This window comes from Myripristis murdjan, chromosome 7 (assembly GCF_902150065.1).
Source record: "Myripristis murdjan chromosome 7, fMyrMur1.1, whole genome shotgun sequence".
Lineage (NCBI taxonomy): Eukaryota > Metazoa > Chordata > Actinopteri > Holocentriformes > Holocentridae > Myripristis > Myripristis murdjan.
In genome coordinates this window covers 23,943,692-23,971,241 of record NC_043986.1, presented here as the reverse complement: position 1 = coordinate 23,971,241, position 27,550 = coordinate 23,943,692, and the positions used below count along the sequence as shown (strand labels likewise).

At 43.5% G+C, this 27,550-nt stretch overlaps 1 protein-coding gene across 5 annotated transcripts in view; it reads left to right on the top strand.

Moving 5' to 3' along the window:
• magi3a (membrane associated guanylate kinase, WW and PDZ domain containing 3a) overlaps nt 1-27,550 on the top strand; it is a 118,327-nt gene that overhangs the window by 72,691 nt on the left and 18,086 nt on the right. For all 5 annotated transcript variants that reach the window (XM_030055241.1, XM_030055240.1, XM_030055244.1 and 2 more), the window contains 6 exons: nt 6,703-6,822; nt 16,606-16,812; nt 19,957-20,125; nt 21,139-21,218; nt 21,943-22,000; nt 24,849-24,955. In XM_030055241.1, coding sequence (XP_029911101.1) covers nt 6,703-6,822; nt 16,606-16,812; nt 19,957-20,125; nt 21,139-21,218; nt 21,943-22,000; nt 24,849-24,955 — 741 coding nt within the window. The remainder of the gene's footprint in view (nt 1-6,702; nt 6,823-16,605; nt 16,813-19,956; nt 20,126-21,138; nt 21,219-21,942; nt 22,001-24,848; nt 24,956-27,550) is intronic.

The window sequence follows — 27,550 nt, the reverse complement described above, 5'->3', positions numbered from 1 at the left end:
TTACTAGGTGCCAGGGTCTATATTTCTGCTTTAATGCGCTTTTATGTGCTAATGGCCGCTTGTTACCTGCTAATTTTTGCATAGTTTTACTATTTGTTTGTGTGTATGTGCTTTTGTATGTTTTCTTTTAATGTTTTTTATAAGCCATCAACTTGCCAGGGACTGCAGATGAAAATTAGTCTTTATGGCTAAATCTGGCACATTTACATGATGAACCCCAGTGCTCCTGCTAATTGATGTCCCTTGTTAAATAACTAAACATAAACATAAGTAATCATAACCGGCAGGGTTTCTTAATTTCTCTTCTCGCTGAATGCATCTGCTCATTTTTCATTCCTTTAACTGGCCAATGTGTTGTAAAATTGTTTTTCCATTTGTAAATCATCGTGATTGTTTAAACAAATCACAGCCTTTCATGCAGAATTGTATGCAAAGTAATAAAAGCAGTCTTTGAAGACACATGAGCCTAAGAACCCCTGGACAATTTGAGAGATAAAAACAGTAGCATCTAGGGGTGTGAATTTTTGGCTTTACATTGATTGACTGTAGGATGAATAAAGTATCTTCTATTCTATTCTATTCAACTGGATTAATGATTCACCAGTTCATTCTCCTTTGTAAAGATTCAGCAGGACTTGAATCAGTAGTTTTATTCTGTTCTTATACATTTTATATCCATTAATATGTATGTGCAATAATGTGTTCTCTTTTTTTTAATCTGAAATGTGGAAAATCCAACCACAGAATCACTTTAACATCAAGCTAAAGTCCTGCATTCTGTTCATTCTGTTTATTTCTTTTAGCAGATGGATTCAGCTGAGTCAGCATAATTTCTGACTAATGCATAGATGCAATGAATTAGTGGCATTTCAACCAGAGTTGTGCTGAGTTTCCTTCAAACATCTCAAAGATTTTTGTGTCTTAAATACAGCGTTAATGTAGTTTAGTTTCGACAGTTGTGACTGGAATATTCATCAAACAGCCCATTTGTCAAGCAAACGACAAAGTCCGACAAAAGCACTTTGAAAAAAATGATAACTGAAACTAAAATTAAGAGAAGAGTTCGGAGAGTGAAACCTCTTGGCATAAAAAAAAAAAAAAAACAAAATCTGGAAAAACCGAATCACGTTTAACTCAAGCAGGCAATAAAGTGCCATGCCTATCAATACAAAGACAAAATTATGGCGAAATTAAAATAATGCTGAGTAACGTAATTAATCAGAGATTTAGTCAACTGAATAGTAACAAGACTAAATCAAAATGAAATAGCTAAAAGTGACTAGATCTGTTAGTCACACCATGATAAAAGCCTAAGACTAAATCCAAAAATGTGCGTGAAAATGCTGAAATACCACGAGGAATTTTCAGCGGCTTTGTGTGTCAGCAGCGGTGCTATAAGACCATGCGTATCTCCTGCATGGTGTCGAGGTCTGGCTCCAGCGCGTCAGCATATGCCCTTTGTCTATTCTGCTCATGCCAGTCCGTGCCAATGGGTTACAAGTGTACGCCGAGCCGCGGTGACCTCGCGCAGAACCTAAATAGCCTCTGCAGCCTGCTGCCCGTGCTCATTACAGCAGCCTGAGTGGCATCTCAGAACAAGGGAAGCGTGACTCCCCTCTACCACAACACAGGGCGAGGCTTCATTAAACGTCGCTCCTGCCTCCCACAAAAGATGACAGGAGTGGAAGACAGTGCCAGGGGTCCAAGGCTCCACATAATCCTTGAAGCTTGGCTGAACCCCTCCCCAACTGTCTCTCCTCCTCTCCAGGCATTAATATCTGTTATGGCAGGGCGGGCGGCTCCACGAGTCTTACTGCAAAATAGATAAAAAAAAAAAAAAATAAAATAAAAAATAGGATAGTAGAAATAAAAAGTGCCCAAGGTATTCAATCTTAGCAATTGCTCTTTCTTGAGAAGATTGAAGAGGGCTCCTTTCAAGTCTTTAAGCCTGAGAGACAAAAGACGGCATACAGTTGCCTTGATCTCGCTCATCACGTTCTCTCTTAATGGAGAATTTGACCCTCCGAGAGCTGAAGAAATAAGTTTAAAAATAATCCCGAGAATCAGATGAAGTTTTGCCTTACAACTGAAAACATCTTGCGGTTAAGACGTTGTATTTTTCACAGAGGCCTGTGAAGTTCATAAATGTAGGCTGGTGAGCTGCACAACATACGCAGATCTCACAGGGTCAGCCTTTCACTTTACACCCACTTGATCCAGTTTTTATCCTTTTTTTTTCACATTCCCCTTCACCTCGTCTTTCTTTTCGTTAGATATGGTTCGTTGTTTCCTTACAGATTTTCCCACAGGGCGTCATGTCTAATGTGATGTTGTTTCTTTGCCCCTTACAGCAGCAGTGAGCTAATGACAGGCCGGGCCTTTGAGCTAATTAATTGTAATCCCCCAGAAAGTCTTGTTTTGGACGTGTATGTGAATACATAAATGAGACTGTGCACTTCTGAACAATACAACTGCACATTAATCAAGAGCAAAACAGGAGAGGGAGCCACTAGTGAAAATAAATAAAAGAAGAAGAATTAGACCTACTGTTATTGATATATCACGCTGATATCTGTGTTTGAATATTGGATATCAGCGTGTTCATGTCTTCCCACTCTGATATGAAAATTACTCTCCTCTCCTGCTCTTTTATCTGGCAAGATTTTTTAATATTGACAATATCATTTATTTTGCATTTGCAGTGCTCTCTTTGTTCAGTGTGTTTATTCAAATATATTCATTAAAAGGAGATTTCCTCATGTAATAGTTTTCTTTTTTACTTTGTTTTCCTAATAATTGTTGAATTTTAAGATATTGACTAACAGCAGAAAATATCAGCTAATGACAGCTTCAGTTAAACAAACAAACTAAAAAAAAAAAAAAAAAATACTGGAATCGACTTTTGTTTTTTGTTTTTTTAAAAACATAAATCAACAAACTTAGAGTTTCCAAAAATATCAAAAGCAAGAAAAAAAGGCTTGGAAATGTGTGTACACAAAAGAATTAATGAGGCCTTCTTTTGTTCATCCATGTATCCTCTCAAGCCTTTTTTCACACTTTTGGTATTTTTTGGAATTCTTATTGTATTTATTACTCAAATATTTTTTTCTTTTACTGGCAGTTACATCTGCTGTACATATTCTTGCCTGTGAGCACCAACATACACCATGACTGCAGTGCATAACGGGGGATACAAATAATTAGCGTCTTCTGGTTCACAAAATTAGAGGCCAGCTGAGCATAAACAGACCATCAGTCACATTTTTTGGGTAATACATTGCTACATCCCATCTAGTTGCAGGACAGATGGACACCATTTGGCCAGTGCTCTGACAGACATCGTTTCAGCGATACACTGTAAGAAACGTGAAGCTGGAAGTGTGATTTTGGCATCTGGCAGCATCTGGTTTTGCTTCATCAGTTTCTTTGTTTTTCTCTGTGTTTTCTCCCCTCTCTTTCTCCATCTTTCCGTCTCTCTCTGGCATAGCATCTGGGAGCCTTCGTGCCAAATGCATGTTGTCTGGCCCATTGTCACTTGTGCTCTGGTGCCCCGCTGATGAGGCAAAATGCACAAAAAAATGGACAAAAATGCAGCTCACTCCCACTTAACAGCGGAGAGCTAGATTTTGTTCTCGAGCTGCAACAAACACTTTCGAGTTAGTACCGCAATCCCGTTTTTTATGTGTGTTTTTGATTTGTTTTGATGCTATCGCACCATGTGGTTTTCATTCAGGTGTTTCATCTCTTCAAAGAATAGTTTGTGAGGACATGGACAAAAAATGGATGTTAAAAAAGTGTATTTTTTTTCCCCTAGTGAGAATTGGCGGCAAATATCCTCAGCCTTTTTCTTCAAAGCCCCTGATCCCACCGCTGCTTCTCAGATAACAGCCAGATATACGTTTTAAGCTGGGTTTAGCAGCCTTGGCCATCTCTCCCCACCATCTACCCACGGCTGATTTGTAACCAGACTAACCCACGCTGCCACAGCCAGTTCAGGTGTGGATACAGAATGACCTTTTGTCCTCAGGGGAAGAGTTCACACCTCCAGACCGAGACAGCCATGATGATAATCTCCACCGCCATTGTTTCTCACATCCCCTTTTGTCTGACAAGCCCCCTCGTTTCCTCAACCTCCATCACCTCTGGCAGTCATGTTGCGGCAAATCTTTCAGAAATAGGCGATTACACGATAATTATAAAAAACACATGGCACTGTGAGGAGAATCAGAGCCGTCAGAGCCTCTGTGGGAAAAACGCCTTCGAGTTATCTCCAGGTCTTCAGGGAAGATAGCTGAACAAACAGAAGAAAGTTAAATAATCACATTTCCATATTCCCTCTATTCAAAGACACGCTCATATTTCCTCCTTTTGTGGACTCGCCCGTCTCCTCTGATTGCTTTGTCTGATAGAATAAAATATTGTCTCTGTTAATGAGTAAGCTATTTCAGATGTGATGGCATGCACGGCAGTCAGAATGGATGTTGACACAGGGAGAAGATGAAGCACAGGATAGGTTTGTATTAAACCCCATATTAAAATCCCCTGTGCTAGCAGCCCAGTCAAATAGTAGAGCAGTTCAGTTGAGGTATTGTAAATGATTACATCGAAGCTCATGGGAAGCAGACTTGGCACCTTGGGGAGCATTAATTCATTTTCACAGCAATATGCTTTCGACGTGTCACCAATGAGAGCATCAACATGACAAAAGGACAGTTTTTTTTTTTTTTTTTTTTTTTAACCAATTACAGTAGTTGTGTCAGATTATTTTTTTAACGGTTGCAAACTTTGTCTTTGGAATCTCTGTGCAAGAACAGAAATGAATTGTTTACGAAGTGGAGGAAGCAGGAGAGATGTAAAAAAGCAACTCTTAAGTCCAAATGGCAGCTGTTTCCTAACTTCCTCAACCCTGTAGGTGCTATCAGTGGGCTTGTCATTGTTGTGCGTCTGAGCTTTGTTCAACCCACATAACTTTATTTTAAATTCTAGTAGAGATCCCAAGATTTCCAAAGATAAGACACCAAATGTGTCCTGCTGGATTGCAGGGAAATGTGTATAAAATGACGCACAATGCATTCAGACAGGTTCTTCTTGGTGTAACGATGCAGCCATAAAATAAATGCATGTCAAAATAAACATTATGTCGCTCCAGTGAATCATACAGAACATCTATGTTCCATTATTGCACTATATGGGAAAGAAAATGCTTTTTTTCTGTTTGCAAAGCTATTAAATGGGGAATTTAAGGGAAAATCTGAGTTAAGGGCTCAAAGATTGTTTTAGAAATGAAGCGAGGGGCCTTCAGTATCACCCCAGAAATTAAGTAGAGGGGCGGTCATAAAACTTTACACAGTTTTTTACTCCTCTGACCTTGGGCACTTCGGTTCAGCCTCGGTTTATGAACATGAACAAATCTCTCCTAAAGCTAGAAACAAGAGTGCCAAGGTTATAATCTGTGATGCGAGTGAGAATGACTTTGTGGAGCTGTTTCATTGATAGTAAAACTGAGAGCCAGTGTATGGCCACTGTGACCATCTGGGGATACTCTGCTCTATCCTGAGTTTTCACAAATTATTTATTTGTGAAAGGGTTGCCTGAGAAAAGTTGTGGCAGTATGTATACTTCTTTATGCATAAATGAGAAAGATTTATTAAGTGTAGATTTTTATATTTTCATACAAATATAATTTTACATCCTGGAAAACAGTGTGTCAATGGAGATGTGATGTAAAACCGGCGCGAGCAAAAATTTCAACCCTTTGGTTAGCACTTTTCAAAGAGGCCTCACCCCAACAACCTGTTTGAATAGGAAATACATCAAACTAAGGAGGCAAGAGGCTGATGGACTGACGGATGGTATGATGGACTTAAAATCACAATGAAGCAGCGTTCTGTGTTTGAAAAAGAACCTTTGTACTTGTACTTTATTTAAGTGTCACTCAGAGAGCTCAGTACATTCATCTGAAGTACATTCGTCACTCAGAGAGGTCAATACATCCATCTTAGGTCGTTTTATTCTTCTTTTAGTTTGGTCTTGGAAGCTGAGTTATATATAAGATTCAAATGAGTTTATGAGTTTATGCTGCAGAAATCCACATGGTCTACTTGAATTGACAGCCAGTGCAATTATTCAACACATCTACAGCTCGTGACTGTGATTGTTTGATTTGATTTGACTTGATTTGACTTGATTTGACTTGATTTGACTTGATTTGACTTGATTAGCCATACAGCCAACCAGGACCGGCCACACCAGCACACTCTGATTTCACCATTTCTCTCCTCTTCTTTGCTGTATTAAAACACCATTTAATTGGCTCCATAAGGAAGAAAAATGGCAGTCTCCTTGTCAAAAGTCTCTATAGTAAAAGCGTGCAATTAAAGCCCAATTCATTATCATTATTATTACTGTTATGCTCTCTCTCAGCCCTCTGTCAGCTCCACTGCTCCCCACCCGTATTTTCACAGCACATGGACGATGTTTTCTCTGTTTCATATTGGAATAATGAATTCATAGCTTTGTGATCCCACCACTATTGACTATTCATGATGTAGACACAGGTTCTCCCTGCATACTGTATTTGGACTTGACTCACATCCCCCCAGGGCATGTTGGAAACAGTGTCACTCCCAACAGCCCCTCCAGCACAGACTAGCACGTTCCGTTGGTATTGATGCTCCTTCTGTTTTCTGTCATCATTGGCAGGCACCACTCGGCAGCCCAGAGAGGGAGAGGTTCCCGGAGTGGACTATAATTTCATCAGCGTGGGGGAGTTCCGCGTGTTGGAGGAGAGTGGACTGCTCCTGGAGAGCGGCACCTATGACGGTACGTGTGCAGTACAACATCATGTGTTCAGTGCAGCGGAAATGGGACGTGTTCAGTACAGCTGACTCGAAAGGAAAGCAGGGAGGGATCAGTTGTTGAACTAAAGCCCTGTTCATGTAGTGTCGGGTTCATCATATATTCCAGTTTCCCAGCAGGAAGTGCACGTGAACAGCCCACCAAGTTATGCAGTCAAGTCAGGTGAACCAGGATTCTAGATGTAACACAAATTGGCCCACCTGTGACATTTGAACATGGCTGCCCAAAGCACAGAGCTTTCTGTGAATAAATTTGATCTGAAAATACCTCAGCCCCAAGGTGAAATTTTACAGAATTTACATGTTTGGTACTATTACTACTACTACTACTACTACTATCATTATTATTTTTATTATTAGTAGTAGTAGTAGTAGTATTATCATCATCATCATCATTATCATCATCATTATTATTATTATTATTATTATTATATAGTCCCCAAATGCTTTGCTTTCCGCTCTGGTTGTTTTTGTAAACCAGTGAAAAATCCTTGCTTATTGGCTTGGTGAGCTTTTCTGCCTCCAAGTTCTAAAGCACATCAGTGCAACAGGAATTTTTTTACATGTGCATGTAACTTTGCAAGTGGCAGCTTCGGCGCCATCCGATGAATCCACCGAGGAGGCGAGCACAGCCTTTCTGCTGGAGGAGGTGGGATGAAATATCAGGCTTCACAGATTTATCAAAGAAAAATGCCTTCGCATTCGCAAGACGTATTATATGAATGGTGACGCATGGATATGGTATGTGTGTGTTCTTATTGCTTGCAGCTGGTTGAAATACCTTTCCCTCTGAGAAAAAATATTGCACCACCTCCGAGTCGGGAATTTTAGCTGTCGGAGTTGCAATTTCATTACTTATTAGAAGAGGAATTTTGTAAAGGTGAGAATTAGGCGAATAAAAGAATAAAAGAATTTAGGAGGTACAGTTAATGTGAACTAGGTCCCGTACTGTATATATGTTTTTGTCTTTATTTTGTAGATTGTTGTGAGTTGTTTTTGGTTGTTGTTTGTGTTGTCTTGTTGTGTGGTGTGCTTTTTGTAATATACTGTAATGTAAAGATAATTGTGTTGGGTGTGGACTCCAGGAAGAATTGCCATGGCCTTAGCCAAAGCTAATGGAGATCCAAATAATGATAAAGATCCTAACCCTAAATTATTACTGTTACATAACTTGTTTGTTTGCTGAGCTGTACTCCAATATCAAGGTCATTAGGTGAAGCCAGCATGCTGCCCACGTCATCACCCTGTCACTGTGAACATGAAAGAAACTGGAGATAATATATCCCCAAGTGTTTTTTTTTTTTTTTTCTTAAACTTAAGCCTGGTCCAATTTACATTGAGCTTGAAATGTGTTGTGCTCTTGGTCAGCCCTTTGACCCACATCCATCCCTGAGAGACCAGCCTTTCCACCCAGGACTGTGAAGCAGTCAGCAGGATGAAAAATGGAGCTGCAGAGGTCTGCTCTGCGCCTCCCTGCTTTACGTAGCACCAGCCTGGGATTATCGAGGATACGCTTTCAGGAAGTTAGTTATTAATGCCCGGGCTTTTGACCTCTTCATCTCCACTGATAAATTGATAGAAAAACCTCTTGTGCACACACATACACACACACGCACACACCCAGCCACACACACACACACACACACACACACACACACACACACACACACACCAGCATGCACACAGAGAAAGCCAGGCAGAGGGATTTACCACATTGTGAAAAATCCTCCTGTGGCGAGTCAATCATTGAATCGCAGGTCTGTGTTCCTGGTCGCTGTGGGACGGATCCAGAAGGCAGCCTACACAGATTTTAGATGTGGCCATTTGTATGTGGCTGGTTGAATAGAAATGTTGACCTGGCCTGCCATACCCACCGCTGTGACTAATCTTCCAGACCTGTGAACAACAGCGGCTTGATCTGCAACCACGGTTAATCTGTAACTGAGAAACACGCTCACATGCACTGCTCTGTTGGAGCCAATCTCTGAGACAGGGAGCATTTTCATAGATTAGTTGTTGTAATGCGCAGAAGTAATTTCAGAAAACACATATTATGAAAATAATGGAGCATAAAACAGTAAAAATCGAGTTTTTTTTTTTTTTAACATCAAATCTTCCCTTAGCAATAACCCATTAAATTTCCACATTGCAAGCATGTAACTCTCTGCATTCCAAGCAGGTTTTAGCAGCAAAGTCGAGTCAACCGTCAGAGAAGTTGTCGGGAGAGTTTAAATTCTACTTAAACAAAGTGAGGGGTTTGCCAAAAGAGTTGGAGGAGTTTTACAGACCGGTGAAAGTTTAAGGCTGTGAGTAATACTTGTTACTTCACTGCTGTGCTTGAACTCCCAAACAGCAGACCTGCGTGCGTGCTTGTGTGCATGTATACGAACTGGGGCACATCCAATTTTCTACATCTGACTGTAGACGGCACCCAAAAGCCAGCAGTATGAATCATTCATTATAGAGAGAGTGAGCTGAACTGGACTAAGAGAAAATGCGGGGCAAAGCAGGAGTCTCTGTGTTCAAACTCAAAGTCAGCATTGAGGCTACAGTCGATATATGATGTAATGCAGAGCCCAGTTCATAGGGCAATATGATGAATATGGTGAAATTTCACGATAACCTTGACCGAATACTGTGATATCAATATTATAATAATATTGTAATGATAATCTCTATGAATAGCTTTTCACATATATATATATATATATATATATATAGATTTTCATGTATGTGTAGGGATAATATTTTGGTATCAGAGACGCTCTGGTTACCATTGTAGTCCGACTGTTTTGTAGTCAGAGTGGTTTTATGAAGGTAAACAGTCCCTCCGGGGAGTGGAAGAGCTGGAGGGCATTGGCCACAATGTCATCTGTATCTAAAACACCCACAAAAAGTATCAATGTGTATTGTGTGGTAATAAAAGAAACGGAAATGGGAATGGAATGGAAGCTACACCCGAAAAACCCACAGTATTGGCTGAAAGATATAATATAGAAATGGAATATACAAATGGAAACGGAAAGTGAAGGAGAAGTGGAAGCAGTCAGCAGCTACGCTGGAGGCACCGAATTACTGGCTGTCGTCTCTAGACGCTAAATCATCATCAGGCAATAGCCAATGGGTTCTGAGAACAATCATTCATAATGATGACCAAGCAGGTGGAGGCAATGGATAGAATAGTTAGAGCAGTCCGTTTGCATCCCTTTACTGTAATGCAGCCCTTAAAACCAGGAAAAACAACACTTGCTGTATTCTGATATTCTGATATTCAAAATCCAACAAAATAGCCAGTTTTATATCAGTATTGTACATTATGCCTCAAGTTGGCCTTAATGACTATTCAGGATATATTCCATATCCTCCACTATCTGAAGTGGTATCCTTTTATCCCTAGCACAGGTGTATTGATCAGATTCAAAAGGCCTTATACTCTGGTGGCTGTACCTTTATGACAAGGTGGTGATGTGTCACTGCCACAGAAGCTGACAGCGACTGGCCTGTATGAAAGGCCTGTATGAAGATGAAGGTGATTTCCTTTGTTTTGGGAAAACTGCTAAATTTATTCCCCTTGATAATCATAGACGCGCCAGAGGAAGAAAAAAAATAAATAACATTTAGCACCGCTTTGTTTCGTTGGAACAAATTGCTTAGTGCTGTTTTATAATAGGACCTTTTTGGTATTATGGGCTTTGTGAAGGTCTGAGGCAAAGCAGTATAACTGAGGATTAGATAGCCACGGGGCGGTGGGCCAGGAGTCGCAGCCCAGGGAGGGGGCAAAGGTGCTGCGCTGGAAGCAGCTGCCCACTCCGAGGAACTGGCAAAGCAGAGCCCTGAAGATTAACAAATACATCAGTTCTCAGGACTGCACTGTAGACTTGGATTAGTGTTGTTATTGCGCAGGTCCAAATAGTGTAAGAGAACACAAAGGCTGAAACAGGAAAGAACTGGAAGGACAAAAGAGGGAGAGAGAGATTAGAATAAACAAGAGGGGCTAACAAAGGAAAAATAGTGATGGCAAAAAAGTGGGAAGAAGGGCTTGTAATTAAAGTTGGTTGTCATTGTGTCAACTGTAGAGATGGGCACAAAGTAGAGAGGATTGTTGTTTATTAGAAGGAGGTCATTAACAGTGGCTAGTGGAGCTGTCCACCACACACACACACACTAGCAGAGAGAGCAGAGGAATGTCGGTTTGACAAGGTTGGCCTGTGAAGCATCAGCGTCCATGCCAAGCAGGCCTCCAGCTCCGTGCCAGGGCCGGAGCACAAGATGGGCTTTACCCGCCTGGGGCGCTGGCAGTCAGTGATGAGGCCCGGGCAGACTGGGCGCTGCCCAAGAGAGTGGAAATCCGTCCTCAATGATTAATGAATGTCTGTGGCTCAGGCTGGCAAGTTCACAGAGGCAGAGGGAGCGCTGAAGAGTCAGGGCTCAGGGAGAAAGAGACGGCGGAGGGCGAGCCAGAGCAAAGACCCCTGGGAGGCTTTCCCAACTCCGATAAAACAAAAAGGGGTTTTCCCACTTTTCCTCCGTGTTTGAAAATACTGCCCCGAAACCATTTGCATGCATTTCACAGTGCTAATGGCTGCATGTATAATAACATTTAGCTCCTCTTCGCGTTTCCAGGTTCCACAGTGAAAGCTCGGTGAAGGATCTGGTGAGATTTCGAGAAGTTATGTGTCACTGGAGACTCTCAGTCTTTGGTCGCAGTTGTACTGTCTTGAGATTCTCACGAGTTGGAGTTGAGATATGCTGGCAGCTGCTGACTACTCCAGATGGCATGACATCTACACACACACACACAAGAGTGCGGGCAGACACACTCGTGTATATGTGCATGAACACACACACACACACACACACATACGGCTTTAGTAGTGCATATTTCAGCTCAGCGTCTCTTAGGGCCCAACCCACAGAGCCTTCTAATGGGAAGCGAGTATTCAAAAAAGAATGCTTCCTCCACAATGAAACGCCATACAACTGGCAGAAAACACAACTGCACATGGGTGCGTGATTCACACATGGTGTCAAGGAACTGTTGGCCCCAAGCTGCTGAGATGAAAACAGCTTTGCTTCATACGTCGTCCACCCACCACTCTTAGAGGGCCGCAAAAAGCACTTGAGGGATTATTCACTTAGCCTCGCTCAGGAAACACAGGTTTTAGATTAGCTTGTTGTGCACCTTCCTAACTCAAAAGTGTGTCACAATTCTCAAAAGGATTGTCAGCCCTGTGTGTGTGTGTGTGTGTGTGTGCCGTCTCTGCTGCCTCTACTTTTAAAACAATCTGTACTTGTCATTGTGCCATCGCGGCGTGGAAAAAAGGAAAGTGAGATTGAAATGAGGTAAGCACTGGATGACAGACGTTATTGAATTTTACAGTGTGGTGGGCTGTGATGGTTTTTTTTTTTCTCCCCCCCACTCTGTCCTACTCTTTATTTATGGATGTTTCTTTGGGCCTAATACATCAAAATCTGTTTTTGTCTTTTGTAAATATTGCATAGTGTCTGATGCAAATGGATAGAAAGACAAACCTAGCCTCTTGAAGGATGCATTCGAGTCTGTGCAGCAAGAAAAATGAGACGTAACTGACTCGTGTCGGCAGGTTTTGTCTATTTGTTGGTGGCTCAGCCATGACAACCTGCAGTATCTTATGATTATGATGTCAAACTGCAATAAACCACAGAGATTAAGAGGATTCAATGAGTAGATTATGTTTACCTGTGTGTTGTTTACTAATTGGTAAAATATTCTTACCACTCTCTGCTCATTGGTGGATTGTTATGAGATTGTTATGAACATCCTAAGCCGCAGGTCAGAAATACAAACACTTGGTACATTATCCTGTCGTAGAACTTAATACCTCAACAGGCACTATCCCATGCATCTTCCTTTGAAATAGAGTAGATAAAGCGATTGTCATATTCTTGTGTTCATGCCCACATCAACAGGTGTCTATTATTGTCCCACACAGACGTGGTGATGGGAAACTGTCAGTATGGTGGCTCCCAAGCTTTTTTTCTTTTTTTCTTTTTTCTTAAATAAGAACACACTGTTAAGTGCATTTTTTTGTCTTTTCTGAGGCGGTGGCACCAGTGGAAGATTGTAGTTTCTGGTTGTGGAAATGCTTCATTTGGCAGGGAGAAATGATAGTCTTTTTTTTTCACTCTTTATTTGTTCCCGTTTTCCTCCAAAGCCGCCTTGCCACTGAGAAATATGTGTACACCAAAAACTCTAACCTGTGTAAATATGAGAGGCAATGCAGCAAAGGGTAACACTGGCAGAATGCAGTTTTAGGCCCACTGGCTTAATGCCTCCTAAGGCAGGGCTATTAACCACGCTGGGCACACACGATGGCTTCCAACTTACCTCATAGCGTGGTGCTGTGTTATTAAAATGTCGTTTTCTCACTGTATGAGAGTGTCTCTCTGCTATTCTGTCCTGCTGACATGGTAATCCTGTCACTGCTCACATTAAACAAATTTTGGGGATGATAGATCTTACTGATCCCGATAAGATGGTGATGGTGACACATATTGTTCCAGATATGCGGTAGCCCTTCTCCTCCCTGCTGCACCTCGCTGTGTGCAGCAGTACACATTCATCTGTGCCCAGCAGAGATGTATCGATAAGGAATTAATCACAGCAAAGAGAGAGATCGTGGGGAAAACAAGTGACAGACCTGGACCAAGGGAGACCGCCTACCCTTCCATTCCGTGTCACAGTCCTCATGTATACCGAATTTGTCTTTTTGTGAACTGAAACTGCACTGGATTCATGTCTGCTTGCTTGTTGTGTCCAGAGAGTTAAAAGTGGCTTTTCTTTATGAAGCTGTGTGTATGGCAGGGGTGTCAAACTCAGTCACTAAAGGGGTCTTGTTAGAAAGTCAGCCAGTTCGAGGGGCAAACAGGGCCTGTGTTTACTGAATGCTTTGACCCAAAGAGGTCATTCTTTTGATCAAAATGTGTCATGTGTAAAATTAAGGATTTATACACAAATTATACACAAAACAAACTTCATGCGAAAAATTCCTCCTCAAAAATGTCTTTGAATAAAGCAAAACTGATTAGAGTGGAAAATGGCATAAAAAGACTCCACTGCATCATTTTTTCTGACATACTTTATCAGCAAGCCTACCCTGAATCCTTTCAAATGACTAATAGTTTAATCACAAGGAATCAAAAATAACCAGATAACTGATAATTTGCTGAAGAGAAATAGAAATCTTCATTACATGCGTATCACTAGAAATAACATAATATTTTCATGTTAAACCACGTGAGTAATTTGGTCAAAATATGTGTCAAAATAATAGTATTTCAAAAGTCATCACTTTCCAAAAAGGAGGGGGGCAGGGCCACGCAGGTGTTTTGTGGTGTTGATATGGCTGGACGTCGCAGTGCATGTTGGGGTTTGTAGTCTCCATGCTGTGGGCAACGTGGAACCGGTATTAATACAAAATCAAAGGTCATCTTGCGGGCCATGGGCCTGCCTTGAGTTTGGCATATGTGATCTATTGGGATGTTGGGTGCCATTGATCACACGTTAGTCTGTATTCTGCTCCATGCAGAGGCTGAGCTACGACTGTATAACCCTGTCAGGGCAGCTCCCAGACCCGGGCAACACCGTAATGGAATACCTGCCAAATGAGAGTGCACTTGATCTATCTTGCAAATGATTCTGTCTTTGTTTAGCAGATATATTTTCAGACATATTTTTTTGCCCAGATCTAAAGACTGAGGTGAGTAATAGGGATTCAGGGTTAAGCTCCACTTAACTCACTCGTAAAGTTAAATGGACTCAGCCTGCAGTATTTTTTTTTTTTTTTTTTTTTTGTTAGATGGCTTTACGGCCACACTGGATGAGGTTATGAATCGTTGACAATGACTATGCTTTTAATGTTGTAGCTCATTAGTGTAATAACAACATGACCTGTCTCTGTGCATTTCTTGCTCTTGGTGCGACCTCTGTCTTAGCACCCAAAGTGCTTGTCTGCTCCGCTAATGAGTCCATTCGGAGGCAAAAACCTACCTTAAGTCTGAGCTACAGAAACTAGCTACGGAGGGTATTGAGCAAATCATCAGTTCTAATTCACCCTCTTCGCTTGGCATTCTTTCATTAAGCTCCCCATTAATTATAAACCTAATAAAGGCTGAAATGGGTTTTATCAAGTTGCTGATACTAATACTGTGTGCATTAAAAGAAGATACCATGTAAGTGCCAAAATTAATTAAGACATTTTGTATGACATGACGCTCAGACAAATTGTGCTCTTTCCAAATGAGTTTGTGTGTTGATCATTTAGTTAGCATATTGTAATTACTGCAATTTGCATAAAATAATTAGTTTTTTCCCCTCCAGTCAGTGTCTAGTCAAGGTGTGCATGGCTATTTCTCAGTGAAAATGAATGTAATTTCTGTCTGTCTGCACTGTAAATTACCTGATATCAGACCTTGGGATTGTAATGTGCATTTCCATAAGACCAATCGGGTGTTGATAGGATTTTGAAAATGTTTATTTAAATGGGCTAAAAAAAAAAAAAAGTTGAAGAATGAAAGTGCCTCCGTTTTTCTCGATGACACGTAAAAATGCTCACTGTGGAACGCCGTGATTCCACTGTCACATAATGTCTGTCAGAGAGAGAACACAAATCGGTAAATCTCTCTCTCTCTCTCTTTTCTTGCTCTCTTGTTGTCCTCATCGCTCCCTTCTCTCGCCTCCTCGCTGCCTCCCCGTAGACTCCTCCACAGTGTCTGTCCTCTCCCTGATGTGCAGTTAAACTGTTACAATGCAATGTTCTGCTATTCAGACACAGCTCGGTCTAAACCACTGTAGAGTACCACACAAACACACCAGAGGACTGTGGCTTCCCAGAGAGTGAGAACAACCAATGAATCAATATTTACACTGTACCTTCCTAAGGAATTCCCCCCCCCCCCCCCCCCCCCCCCCGTACTTTGAATTTTCCATCCTTTCTTTCTATTATTCTACACTCTCTTGCTTAGAGCGCGGAGGAAGCAAGTGGTAAAGTGGGTCACCCCTCTCCTACAGTCAAGGAAAGAGGCAGACAAGTGAAGTGTAGCTATTGCTGTCCCCCCCCGTCCTCCATCCTCCACCCCCCTGCCCCCTCTCTCTGTGGAGTCGGGTGGTTTGCTGCCTTGGGCACCAACGTGACAGTAAAGGCAAGCTGATGGACTTAAAGGAGCAATCCAGTGTCTGAGCCACTACCTTGACGTAAAGGCTGTAGTCACAGTTCCTTGGGGAGAGCGGCAGTGAATATGACAATACAGCAGTCCAGGCTTTGTGCTTCTGTCAGAGGGCCAGGAATGAGGCTACTGCAGTTGAGAAGATGCAGTTTTTTTTCCATCGGTCTGCACCGCATGAAAGAGATTTCCAGCCCCCTTCCTAAAGTTTGTGTCTTTTCGCACTGGTGTCTGCTCGCAGCTCGACTGTTGTTGCCGTTTGAGGTCACATATGTGTGTGTTTGCTTGTGTTTACACTTTTGAAGACCAACATTTCCCGGCAAGAACTCAGAGATGAGGAAAATCATCCAAAGTGATGTTTGCTTGTTGTATCTTGCATAAGGGGCTGTTTTGGATTAGGTTTGTATTGGGGTAAGGGCTCGTGGTGAAGACGGAGGTTATGATTAGAGGTTAAACAATGAATGTAGTCAGTGAACTCAACTGAAGTTGCATAATAATGGATGTACATTATTTCTGTCTCACTCTCTGCTTTCCTTTCAATTTCCAGGGAACTACTATGGGACTCCCAAGCCCCCCGCAGAGCCCAGCCCTGTGCAGCCCGACTTGGTCGACCAGGTTCTGTTCGATGAGGAGTTCGACACGGAGGTGCAACGAAAGCGCACCACGTCAGTCAGTAAGATGGACAGGAAAGACAGCGCCGCCCCGGAGGAGGAGGAGGAAGAGGAGAGACCCGCCATGGTCAATGGTCTAGCGGGTGAGCGGCACCGCTGTTTGCTCACTGGAACAAAATTAATCCCAGAGAAAATTTTCTCAACATTAAGCATCTTGACTTAATTACCTCTACAACTTAATTTTCATGAGCCAGTGGTGTTCCTGTAGCGAGTCACAAGGAAGCTGTGTTCCATACTGTTTTTTTCCAATTTCAGCAACAGCAGTTTTTCTGTCCATTTTTTTTTCTCCAGCAGTTTATTATATTCTTTGTAAAATGCAAAACAGCAGGGCACTCTCTGCTGTATTTTGCTTTCCTCCCCATCATTCTCTCCTCCAAACAGACCTCCCCAGGATTAGCTGTTCTGCATGCAAGGTCAGCGCTAAATCACAGCCCTCCAAAGTCAAGAAGTAGCCAGAGTCTGGCTGAGATCAATAGGAGAACAAATCCCTCCGGTTTGAGGGACGGACTGTGTCCTTGCTCGCTTTCCCTGCAAGGATAGCCTCGCATGACCCAAGTCCAAAACGCGTTACAGCTGTTTGGCGAATGGTCGTCTGTGAGAAAGTGGTCAGAACATGCGTCTCTCGCAAAACGGTGCCGTGATAAAACAAAATTAAACGGTAATAGGATCAAAATTATGCTTTGATGTGTTGCATAACAGCCATCCATATTTGATCATTTACAGTAATAATGCCATTCATCACACCATCTTTTATCAGTGACAAAAGAATGTCCAGGGAGGGTGTAATTGAACAGCATGGCAGGCGTTCCTACTCTAACAATATAGCGGCATCTGGCCCTCTGCTCCTCCAGCTGTCCTGTCCTCTGTTGTAGCCTCAGTGACTAGCCTCTGAGCAGCTCCACCGGCACCTTGGCTCGGCCTGGTGCGACAGTCTGTTAGCCAGATAAGGGTGTCTGCAGCCTATCTGCAGCCCAAAGCACTTTAGCACCACAAAAAGCAGTCATTGACAATAGCATTTCTAGGCCCATTTTGTTGTTTGCGGGTGCATTTTTTTTTTTTTTTTTTTATTCGCCTGGAAAACCAGACAAACACAGATGATTTGATGTCATCACAACCATCTAAAACATGAGCTGTAAATATTAGGTTTTGGTTCCAGTCACTCAGAGTCAAAGAGCGAGGGCCTCTGTCTAGACACACCATTTTGCACTGACATTCAGCAATCATGTGGAAACATCCGTTGTAAAAGAGACAGCAAAAACTAATTTCTCTATCAACAGTCCATCAAACCTTTCCCCGAATCTGTAAACTCACTCTCTTGCTGCGATTGTTGTCACTGCTGGAATTCTTGTCTCCACCTTCGCATAGTGAGCGCAGCAGCTTCAGGTTGTCAGGTTGTTCATGTTGTCTGGGAGTTATGAAAGGCATTCCGGTAAATGTAGGAAGTGATGACGCTGCGGGAAAGCGGATTACAATGCTAGGGTGGAGCTCCAAGACTGTGCCCGTTATATTTTCTGTGTCTGAGTGAAATGCTCAAATCCTGCGAGGCAGCTACGCATTCAGCCGACCTGAGACGGATAGTGTAAGATTCAAATTATTCTCAGTGTTCGGGAACACTTGATAGTCGTGGTTTACCGCCTGAAAACATTTCAGGTTATGTTAGGTTAAAGGCATCTCTTGCAGAAAAATGTACTAATTTGATAACCAAATGATTTCCTGTGACATTCTCTGGAAATTGATATGTTTGCCCACAAGCAAACCTTGCCCATCTGGAACCTAAATAGGCCTAAACAAACCATGAAAAGTATTTGTGCACACTATTTGATCCAGATTTTGGGTCCACCAGTGTAAGGGGAAGACGCTCAGGCCTCCTCGGGATCTGAAGCTTGGCCACAATGTCGAGGGATGGAGAGAGGACTCTGTAAAGAGATCTACAGCACTAGGGTGTCGAAAGCACCATCTCTTTTGGTCTCTGCTCATCTTCCAACAAGAGGCTCAGAAAAAGAGAGAGAGAGAGAGAGAGAGAGATCATTAGAGACATCATCTCTGTGGCCTTGGGCACACAGTAATGAAGGGAGTGTGGAGTCCAGCCAAGGGGAAAAAAATCAATACAGAAGAATGTCACTCCTTGTGATTCTTTTGTTCATCGGCCATCTTCTCAAATGCAGCTTATCATACCTTTTTCAGCATGTGGATGAATGGTCTTGTTGACCTACTGATAATATGCAGCCTTCCTTTGGATGTTTTTTTTTTTTTTTTTTTTTTTTTTTTTTTTGCTGATAGCTATAGCATTGAGGAGACATTCTATTCACAAGCTAGAAGATGCAGATAAACAAAACTGTCTGGTTCATGTTGCCTCTGCAAGGGACTGAGGCTGTTGTGGTCATGGGCAAGTTTCTGTATGTGGTGATTTTTATTTATCTGTTTATATATATATTTATTTATTTATTTATTTATTTATTTTCCCTGTAGAGAATACAAGTCACCTCTATGGCTTCATCATGAATGAGAGGCTCCATTGCAAGCACAAAAACGCACTTGACTTTGTCCGGTGAAGAGCTGTCACTCTTCACTCTTGCCTTTCATTCACCCCCCCGACCAAACAGAGCGAGCATCTGATGCCGTGACAGAGCTAGGTCATGGAGAGACAGATGAAAACCTGCAGATAAGAGCTCCCACAGACAGGCGCGTGCATACACACATGCATAAAGAGTGGACAAAGGCACACACAAACACACACACACACACACACACAAACGCACAGACACAGCAGCCTCTGTGATGCTAATAGAGTTGGGATGTGCTGCTTGCGGCTGGGCTGAAGCGTTGGTCAGCTCTGCCCTTGCCTGGGAGGCAGTTCCCAGTACATCACTGTTGACATGCAAATCCTATGGCACTTGCTGCACTTCCGTCCTCTCTCTCTCTCTCTCTCTCTCTCTCTCACTCTCTGTGTACACACCATCTCTCTCTCCTCTCTCTTGTTCTCTCTCTTTGTCTCTCTGTCTCCCTCCCTCCCCTGTGGATGTAGCTGTCCACTCGGTGTGCAGAGGCAGAGCAGCTCGAGCAGCAGTAGCAGCAGCGAGAGATGCAAGGAGCCCAGAGGAGCTCCAATGGCGCCAACCTCTCACCTCCCGTCTCCTTCTCTTTCTTCCACCTCCCGTACCCCTACTCCCAACCCATCCCCCTTTCCGTCTCCATGCCCGTGTCCCTCTCTCCCTGCCGGGCCACAGAGCACAAGGACAAGGCCGAGTGGAGGAAGACGGTGCCCAGCTACACCCAGTCGGCTGGGGCCATGGACCTGCGTGCATGGAACACCCTGTCGCAGGATGAGAGTCAGGAGCCGCTGCCTAAGAACTGGGAGATGGCTTACACAGAGACTGGCATGGTCTATTTTATTGAGTAAGTAGCCTTTCCCCTGCCACTTGCTGCCTTGTTCCGGTTCTATTACTCTACCATTACATCAGCTTTGTACTAATCCTACGCCTGGTACTCTCCCAATTCATCATTTTTCTGCCATGGTAAGCCAAATATGTGGAGAGATCTGGCAGTGAGGCCGTTCTACTCCCCACCTAACTCATTCCTCTGTGCCGTGTGAAGCCAGGTGCCGGACTGTGAAACTATCTGTGGACTCAGCACTGCTGGTTTTGTTGTTCTCCATAATTAGGGCGAGCGTTTCTTTAACACAGCTTCAATAGCCACAGTTTGGATGCAGCTCTATTGTGTTCGTTTTTCTTTTTATTTCCCCCGTGTTTTGATGTGGGGTTTGTTGGCGGGTGCGAAAAGCAGGAGGCTTTCGTTGTTTACCTGGCCTGTTAGTGTGGCAGGCAGTAGACGCCGAGCCGCTGACAGAGCCAGGTGCCGCTCCTCGCTACTAAATCAATAGCTCATTCTGCCGGCAGGAGAAACAACTGGCTAAATGGAGCTCCCCCGCCCCATGACCCACTCCCCATTCCCACTCCCGCTCTGCGCTTTATGATTTTTGATATGGTTCTTACTCTTCTTCTGTGGTCTACCTTTCCCACTTTTGGGTACTTCTTCAATCTATCTCATTATCTCTTTCTCTCTCTCTCCTTGCCTCTCCATCTACCGCCCCTGTGTCTTTCTCTCAGTGTTTTCTTTTTCTATTCCACCTCAAAGGGACATATAAGCTTTGTTAAAAATTGTGTTAATATTTCAAAGGCCTCTTTAATAAGCCATTTGGTCCCAGAAGAACAGAAGTTTGCAACGCTTTGTGTTGTCAAGGAGCTTTTAGCTGGATTTGTTTGTTGGAGCTGGCAGAATAGCCACTGGGTAAAGTGGCACCGCAGCATCCCCAGTGCTAATTGCTGAAGAGCTACCATGTCATGTCGGCTATCTTAAGTGTGTTTGTTGTTCGCTGTCGCTGAAGTCCTCTTTTCTCCTCCGCACTGCAGTCACAACAGCAAGACGACGACTTGGCTGGACCCCCGCCTTGCCAAGAAGGCTAAGCCCCCTGAGAAATGTGAAGATGGAGGTGAGACATGTCCTGCAGATCGTAGGCGTGTGGTAGTAACTTCCCTACCAGCGCTCATTCCACTCAGTCCCAGACACTCGTACGCTCTCCTGCGCGCCCACACACACACTTTGAGTTCATCCAAACTCCCCGCTGTATAGAGCGCTGTATGCATGAGTGCTGTGCCCTCCTCTCTGAAGGAGGTGCCGGCTTAACAGACGGAGAGTAAACAGCTGAACAGGCCTGGTCACACTAGTGCCAGTGACACAGCACAAACCCCGGTCTCCAGCCTGCCCCTCTCTCCCTAATAGCTTCTGGGATACATGCCGAGAGCTCATCAGTGCAGCATCTCTCCAAAGGCAATTTTGCCGGGCCCCTCTTGCGTAAAGATCTTCTCTGCGCTGCGTGTGTTCGTCACACAGCCATGCCAGCTCAAGATGCTGCACACATACAACACTGCCGGGAAGACAGGCTATTATTTTCCATGTAGGCTATATAACAACTTCACATTTCCTCCCTCTCTCCCTGCATCTGCCACAGTGTGCGTTAAGCCCTAAACACATAGTCAGAAATAAAAGCGGCCCCCTTGTTCTGTAGGTGTACACATAAGCGACGGGAACCTGCTGTGAAGCTGCCAATCAAAGCCCCATGCCTCATTTCATGTGGACCAATTGTCCTTGTGTAGTGCCTCGGCAGTATCTATAGTGATTTGCATCCGCCTCTTCCCTGTCTGTTCTCTCCCTAGAGCTGCCCTACGGCTGGGAGAAGATTGAGGACCCCCAGTACGGCACCTACTACGTAGAGTGAGTATACTTCCGCGCCGCCTGGAGGGACCCACAGGGCTACAGCTGTGAAATGTGGCAGATTCAGAGAAGATAATTTATTATGTGGTCCTGTTCAGTCTCTTTGTGTCTCTGGCTAACTGTCAGTCGGAGGGCTTCAGTCTGCGCTTCACTTAGTTCTTATGGAGCGGCCATCGCAGGTTTGCAGGTTTCCTTCATTGCATTTGCATGCACCGCAGCTCAGGGCTATGTCACTATATTGTCGTACTTTACTTTTAGACCTGTGAAGCTGCAGGTATAGCAGTGAAAATTTATGAGGTGAGAAATTGTTGTATTGAGTCTCGGACCTGTAAACCATGTGATGGTGGTATATGCTACTTTCATACGCGATATTCCCCACAGCGTTGTACAATGCAATGGTGTCAGTGGCGATAGCCTGTGTTTAGAGCTGTGTGTGTATGTGTGTGTGTGTGTGTGTGTCTATGTGTGAGTGACAGAGAGGGGGACAGAATCAGAGCACGGGGAGAAGAGGCAGTGAGGGGCGAGATGCCATTCTGATTCGGAGAGGAAACAAGAGCACAATGTTTCATTTAAGTCCCATTACTGCGGACAACGAGAAAGAGAGAGAGAAGAAGAGAGAGAGAGAGAGGGTGCGAGAGAGAGATAGAGAGAGACCTGCCGGCTGGAGGAAATCGGCTTGCCTGTTAATGCAAAAGGGGGGGTCACTGAGAGAGGCTGGCTCTTCTCTGTCACCGTCTCTTTGTCTAGCAAATTTTGTTTTGAGTGAATGACAAAATACGGCGACGTGACAGTGCCTCATTATTTCCCCAGCTGTAGCACAAAACATGAGGCTTGGCAATCAAATGAGTTAGGAAGAAAGAAAAAAGTAGAGAGAGAGAGAGAATGAGAGAGAGAGGAAATGAAAGAGTGGACATGAAAGAGAGGGGGAATGTTTATCTGTCCAGATTGGATGGGGAGGAAATCTCTGTGCATGACTCATATACAACGAGAGCACAAACAGTGCTTTTTTTTTTTTTTTTTTTTTTTTTTTTTCTCAGTACACACTCACATATCACCAGTGTTACTCGGTGCATTTTCAAACTATTCCCAACTCCTTTGTGCTCTCTGGCTCTCCAGGGTTTTTAACCTTTTCTAGATGATTGCTCTTTGAATTCTGTTTTTGTTACTTAGTATACTTAGTATATGTTGCTTTGCTTACTGCTGTCCGGAGATGAGAATGTGCAGTATAGATCTCCTAAATATATGAAACACTGGCTACACCCTGATCGGGATGTCTTATTCATGTTTCCCTGTTTCACATGTTTTTGAATCAGAGCGCATGATCCCTTGGGCGGGATGACCTACACACCTGCCACCAATTAACTGTACTGATGAAGTCAAGCCCTGTTTCAGAAAGCTCTCACGCTCTTATGGAGGCTGATCGCTGAAATGCGTCAGCATATGTTGGCTAAAACAACAATGTTTGAATTTATTGTAAAGATCTGAAGAGTGGAGACCCGAGGTCATTAATTTTTGGAGTACAGCCTTCCTCTATTGATTTAAACTACTTTGTGCTTTAGGCCGAACACCCACTCCTATAAAAACGCTGAGTGCACTCTCCTCCTGTTTGTTGAAATTCCCACCATGTGCAACTGTTATGTCGATGAATTGCTTTGCTAGGATTTCCATCTAAACATCGAGGGCCGCCTCTCTCGACCGCAGGGAATGTTTTAGTGTACAGACTTAACCTTGGGAATATTAATTGCTTGTATTGCTCTACTAGTTGACAGCTAGAGCTGCAATGGTTAGTCAAAACGAAGAAAAAAAAATCCAAATTCTCTGATTTCAGCTTCTCCGATGTGAATATTTTCTGGTTTCTTTAGTCCTCTATGACAGTAAACTAAATATCTTTTGGGTTGTGGACTGTTTTCTGGGACAAAACAAGACATTTGAGGACCTCGCCTTGGGCTGTGGGAAATTGTGAACATTGCTCACCATTTCCTAACTTTTTATGGATCAAACAACAAATCAATTAATTGAGAAAATAATCAACAGATTAAAAGATGATGAAAATAATTGTTGCGGCCCTGTTGGCAGTGGGAACTCTGCTGATCCTGGGTCACTTAGTCATGTTTTCTAATAAGCAGCTGAAGCTGGATACAAGAAAAATAAGGCTATCTCAATGTGACATCAGTAGATGTGTACAGGGCATGAAAACAGGGCATTGTCCTTCATATTTCTTATTTTATTGAATCTTTTCAACCCTGGAATTACAGTCATTACATAGAAGTTGATGCTCAAAATGTGGCAGTGTGAACCAGCACCATAAACATTCCTGCTGACCCCTGTTATCCAACGCTCTCTGAATTCACCATCCTTTTTTTTTTTTTTTATTATTGCTGTGGTTTAGACATGCTGTAAATCCATTTGTATGTGTTACACATTTGGCACAGACAGGTTCAGGTTTGTGGTTTGCAGACTGCGTTTGGGGCACTCTGCCATGTGCCATCTGACATGCTCACTGCCCAGCTCAGGTTATATCATATCCCGGCTCCATAGTCAAATTACAGGTTTGCATGAGCTGCAAAGATAGGGATCAGCAGTGTTGACAAGCAGGCTGCATTGTGTGAGGCCAAAAGCTGGTTTCAGTCAAAGGTGAAACCGCAGATTAAAACAAGGGCAGAAACATTAACCGGCAATTCAGACTGCGGGTGGTCAGCTGACGCGGTGCATTTACTGAGTGAGTAAGCATAGTAGGATGTGTGACTAACAGAATGCCAGCCTATAGAGAATATATACAGCTCAGTGATGACTACACACTACTGCTCAATTGTCTTACTCAAGTATTGATGTTATCCCCCTTGTGTAGCCACATCAACCAGAAGACTCAGTTTGAGAATCCAGTTCTGGAGGCCAAGAGGAAGCTGAGTGTGGACACGCCCATATCAACCCAGCAGCCAGTGGCCACGCCCCCAGGTAAGTTAACCACTCCCATAGTCTAGTTCTTAGAAGCCCATGGCAAAAATCATAATCATGCCTTGAAATATCTTGAAACAAATAAGAGTGAGATCACCACTAATGTGAAAAAAATGACAATTACTGAAATTTTGAACTTTGAGAATATTAATAATAATATTAATAAATTTGTATTAGGAGCATCAGTGCTGAAATTATTGAACAGTGTCAACAAAGTTGCCCATTGTAGGTGCTTGACTATAGGTCAGCAGACTACATCTGGCTGTATTTTGTTTTCTCATTTCCCCCTCTGCTCCTAGCCTATATTTATGTGAAGATACAGCATAGGTGACAGCAATATTAAAACACAGCTGCAGTTCAGTGAGGAAAAAAAAAAAAAAAACAAGGTACTAGATGTGTTATCCAAATACTTGCACACATTTGCAATCTACTTCATGCTGAGGTGTCTGTCTGGCAGATTTTCTAACAGGCTGCTGATAAACAGCCCATAGCCTCTGAGGCAATGATATTCAATTTGAATAATGGAGCAGCGCTTCACTGGGCGATGGAATTCTTTTTGACAAGTCAATGTGAAGTAGGGGAGGGGGCTCTCGGTCTGCGTCGAACGCTCTTTGGAAAAACCTCGTCTTTGCCCCTGTCATTCACCTCTGTTCGAAGACGTGTTTCGAAGAATTTAAAGACAGAGCCAGCAGAGGGAGAGAGATGGTTGTAGTTTGATTGACCTTTTTAGGATCATAAATTACTTTTCCATCAGGTCATCTGTTTATCATCTGCCATCCCTGGCAATAGCCGTCACTAAACTGGTCCCTTCTCCCACCTCTGATGAAATCACTGTAAAGGTCTGAGTAAGCCCCACGCTGTCAGAGTTGTTGTAACATGAGTAAGCATTGCACACGTGCACACAGCATTAACACATTAACATTCAAGCTAGCCTCTATGTTTCACACACCCTTCGGACAGAGCTGTCTGCTTCATTCTGTTGCACGCAGCCTCCGGTTCCTCCAGCTCAGTCTCTTTGCAGTCTGTGGCTCATATCGCCACTCTGTGCTGCTCTCCCCCGGCTTTGACCGACACCCCCGACCTCCCTCCCTCTCCCCCCATGCCCGTCCTGCACCTTGCCAGCCTTGTTGATGATAATTAATGGCCAGTGGTCATGTGGAAGTGCGCGGGGCGGCGTGAGGCGGCGTCTAAACACTGTTTTGACAAGGCTGGCTACAGCCTGACCTTCCAGAGAACGCTGCAGAGCACAGGAGCAACGCACGACGTTCTGCTCAGCCATAATTACAGTGCTGACAATCCTGGCTGACATTTCATATAATCACGTCACCCCCGAGAATATAGACTGTCCCTTTGTGGCCCAGAGCTTAATCAAGACCGTGTAAACATGGCTTTGGATGTGTAGCCCCTCTCCCTCCCTCTCCCATGCCCCCCTTTTTTTACCCCTCTATCCATGTTGCTTTCATGGTGAGAATAAGAGGGACAGTGGTGGCAGTGACTTGACGTTGTGTGGTGTGAGCAGAGACGTGCCCTGGCAGCAGTCAGATGGGCCTTAATCCTGTCAAAGAATATGCATGTACACATGCACAGTCTTTTTTTATGCCTTCAAACATATACTTCCATGACACCTAGTTACTTATACAATTTTGAAAACGTCTCTCTGGCACTCACGTGGTTCCGATGTGGGAATGTCATGTTAATCATACTCAGCGTAATCCTTTTTGCTTTTTTTTTTTTTTTTTCCCCTTCAGAGCGGTCACATTCATCAGCCAATTGCAGCACAATTATGCAAATCACAATCCCATGACACTTTGAGAGTGGTGTGGGATGTGGGGAGGGGGGCTTCTATCTTTACCCTCCTAATGAGATTGATGTCCCCCCATCTATCAGTGTGGGAACTGCCGGAGAAAACCAGCATGCCGGGACACAGCCCATAATTCACATTCTCATAGGCCTACAGCAAGAGCTGTGGATGAGTGACGCCAGAATTTAGCTTGAATTTTCCTCTTTCTGTCAAAGCTAACTGCATTTCTCCCTGTCGGTCTCTCTTTGGCTCGTCCCTCTTTCTGCCTCTATTTCTCACCCATGCATGCACATGCACACACATAGTCTAATACAATTTCCTTACCTGCCTGATGTGCAGTTGCCCCATTTACATCTCGTTCAGGCACCACAAAAGGAAATCTGCACTGAAAGTTTACCTGGAAAATGTAGGCGCATTTCAAGATGGATTTATCACTGCAGTGAAAAGAATTTGTTGTTTGTGGCGAGACTAGAGCAAAATATAGTCATCCCTCAATATAACAGTATGCTTAAGGGCTTTGCAAACGGAGCAGCAAAAGCAAATTTTGCGTGTACGTGTGAGTGTTTGAGTTTGCTCATGAACTGCAAGTTCTTCGAGTGCTGGCGTAATTAGAGGCGTTGAGCGACATCCTGTCAGACACCTTGTCACTGTGCTAATGTTGTGATGGAGACAGATGGCAGACTATGAGCAAGCATGTGTACATTTCAGTTTCCCTTCACGTCTCAGTCACATTTTTGCACACACACACACACACACACACAGCCCATAGACTGGCAAAAGACACAAACCTGTGA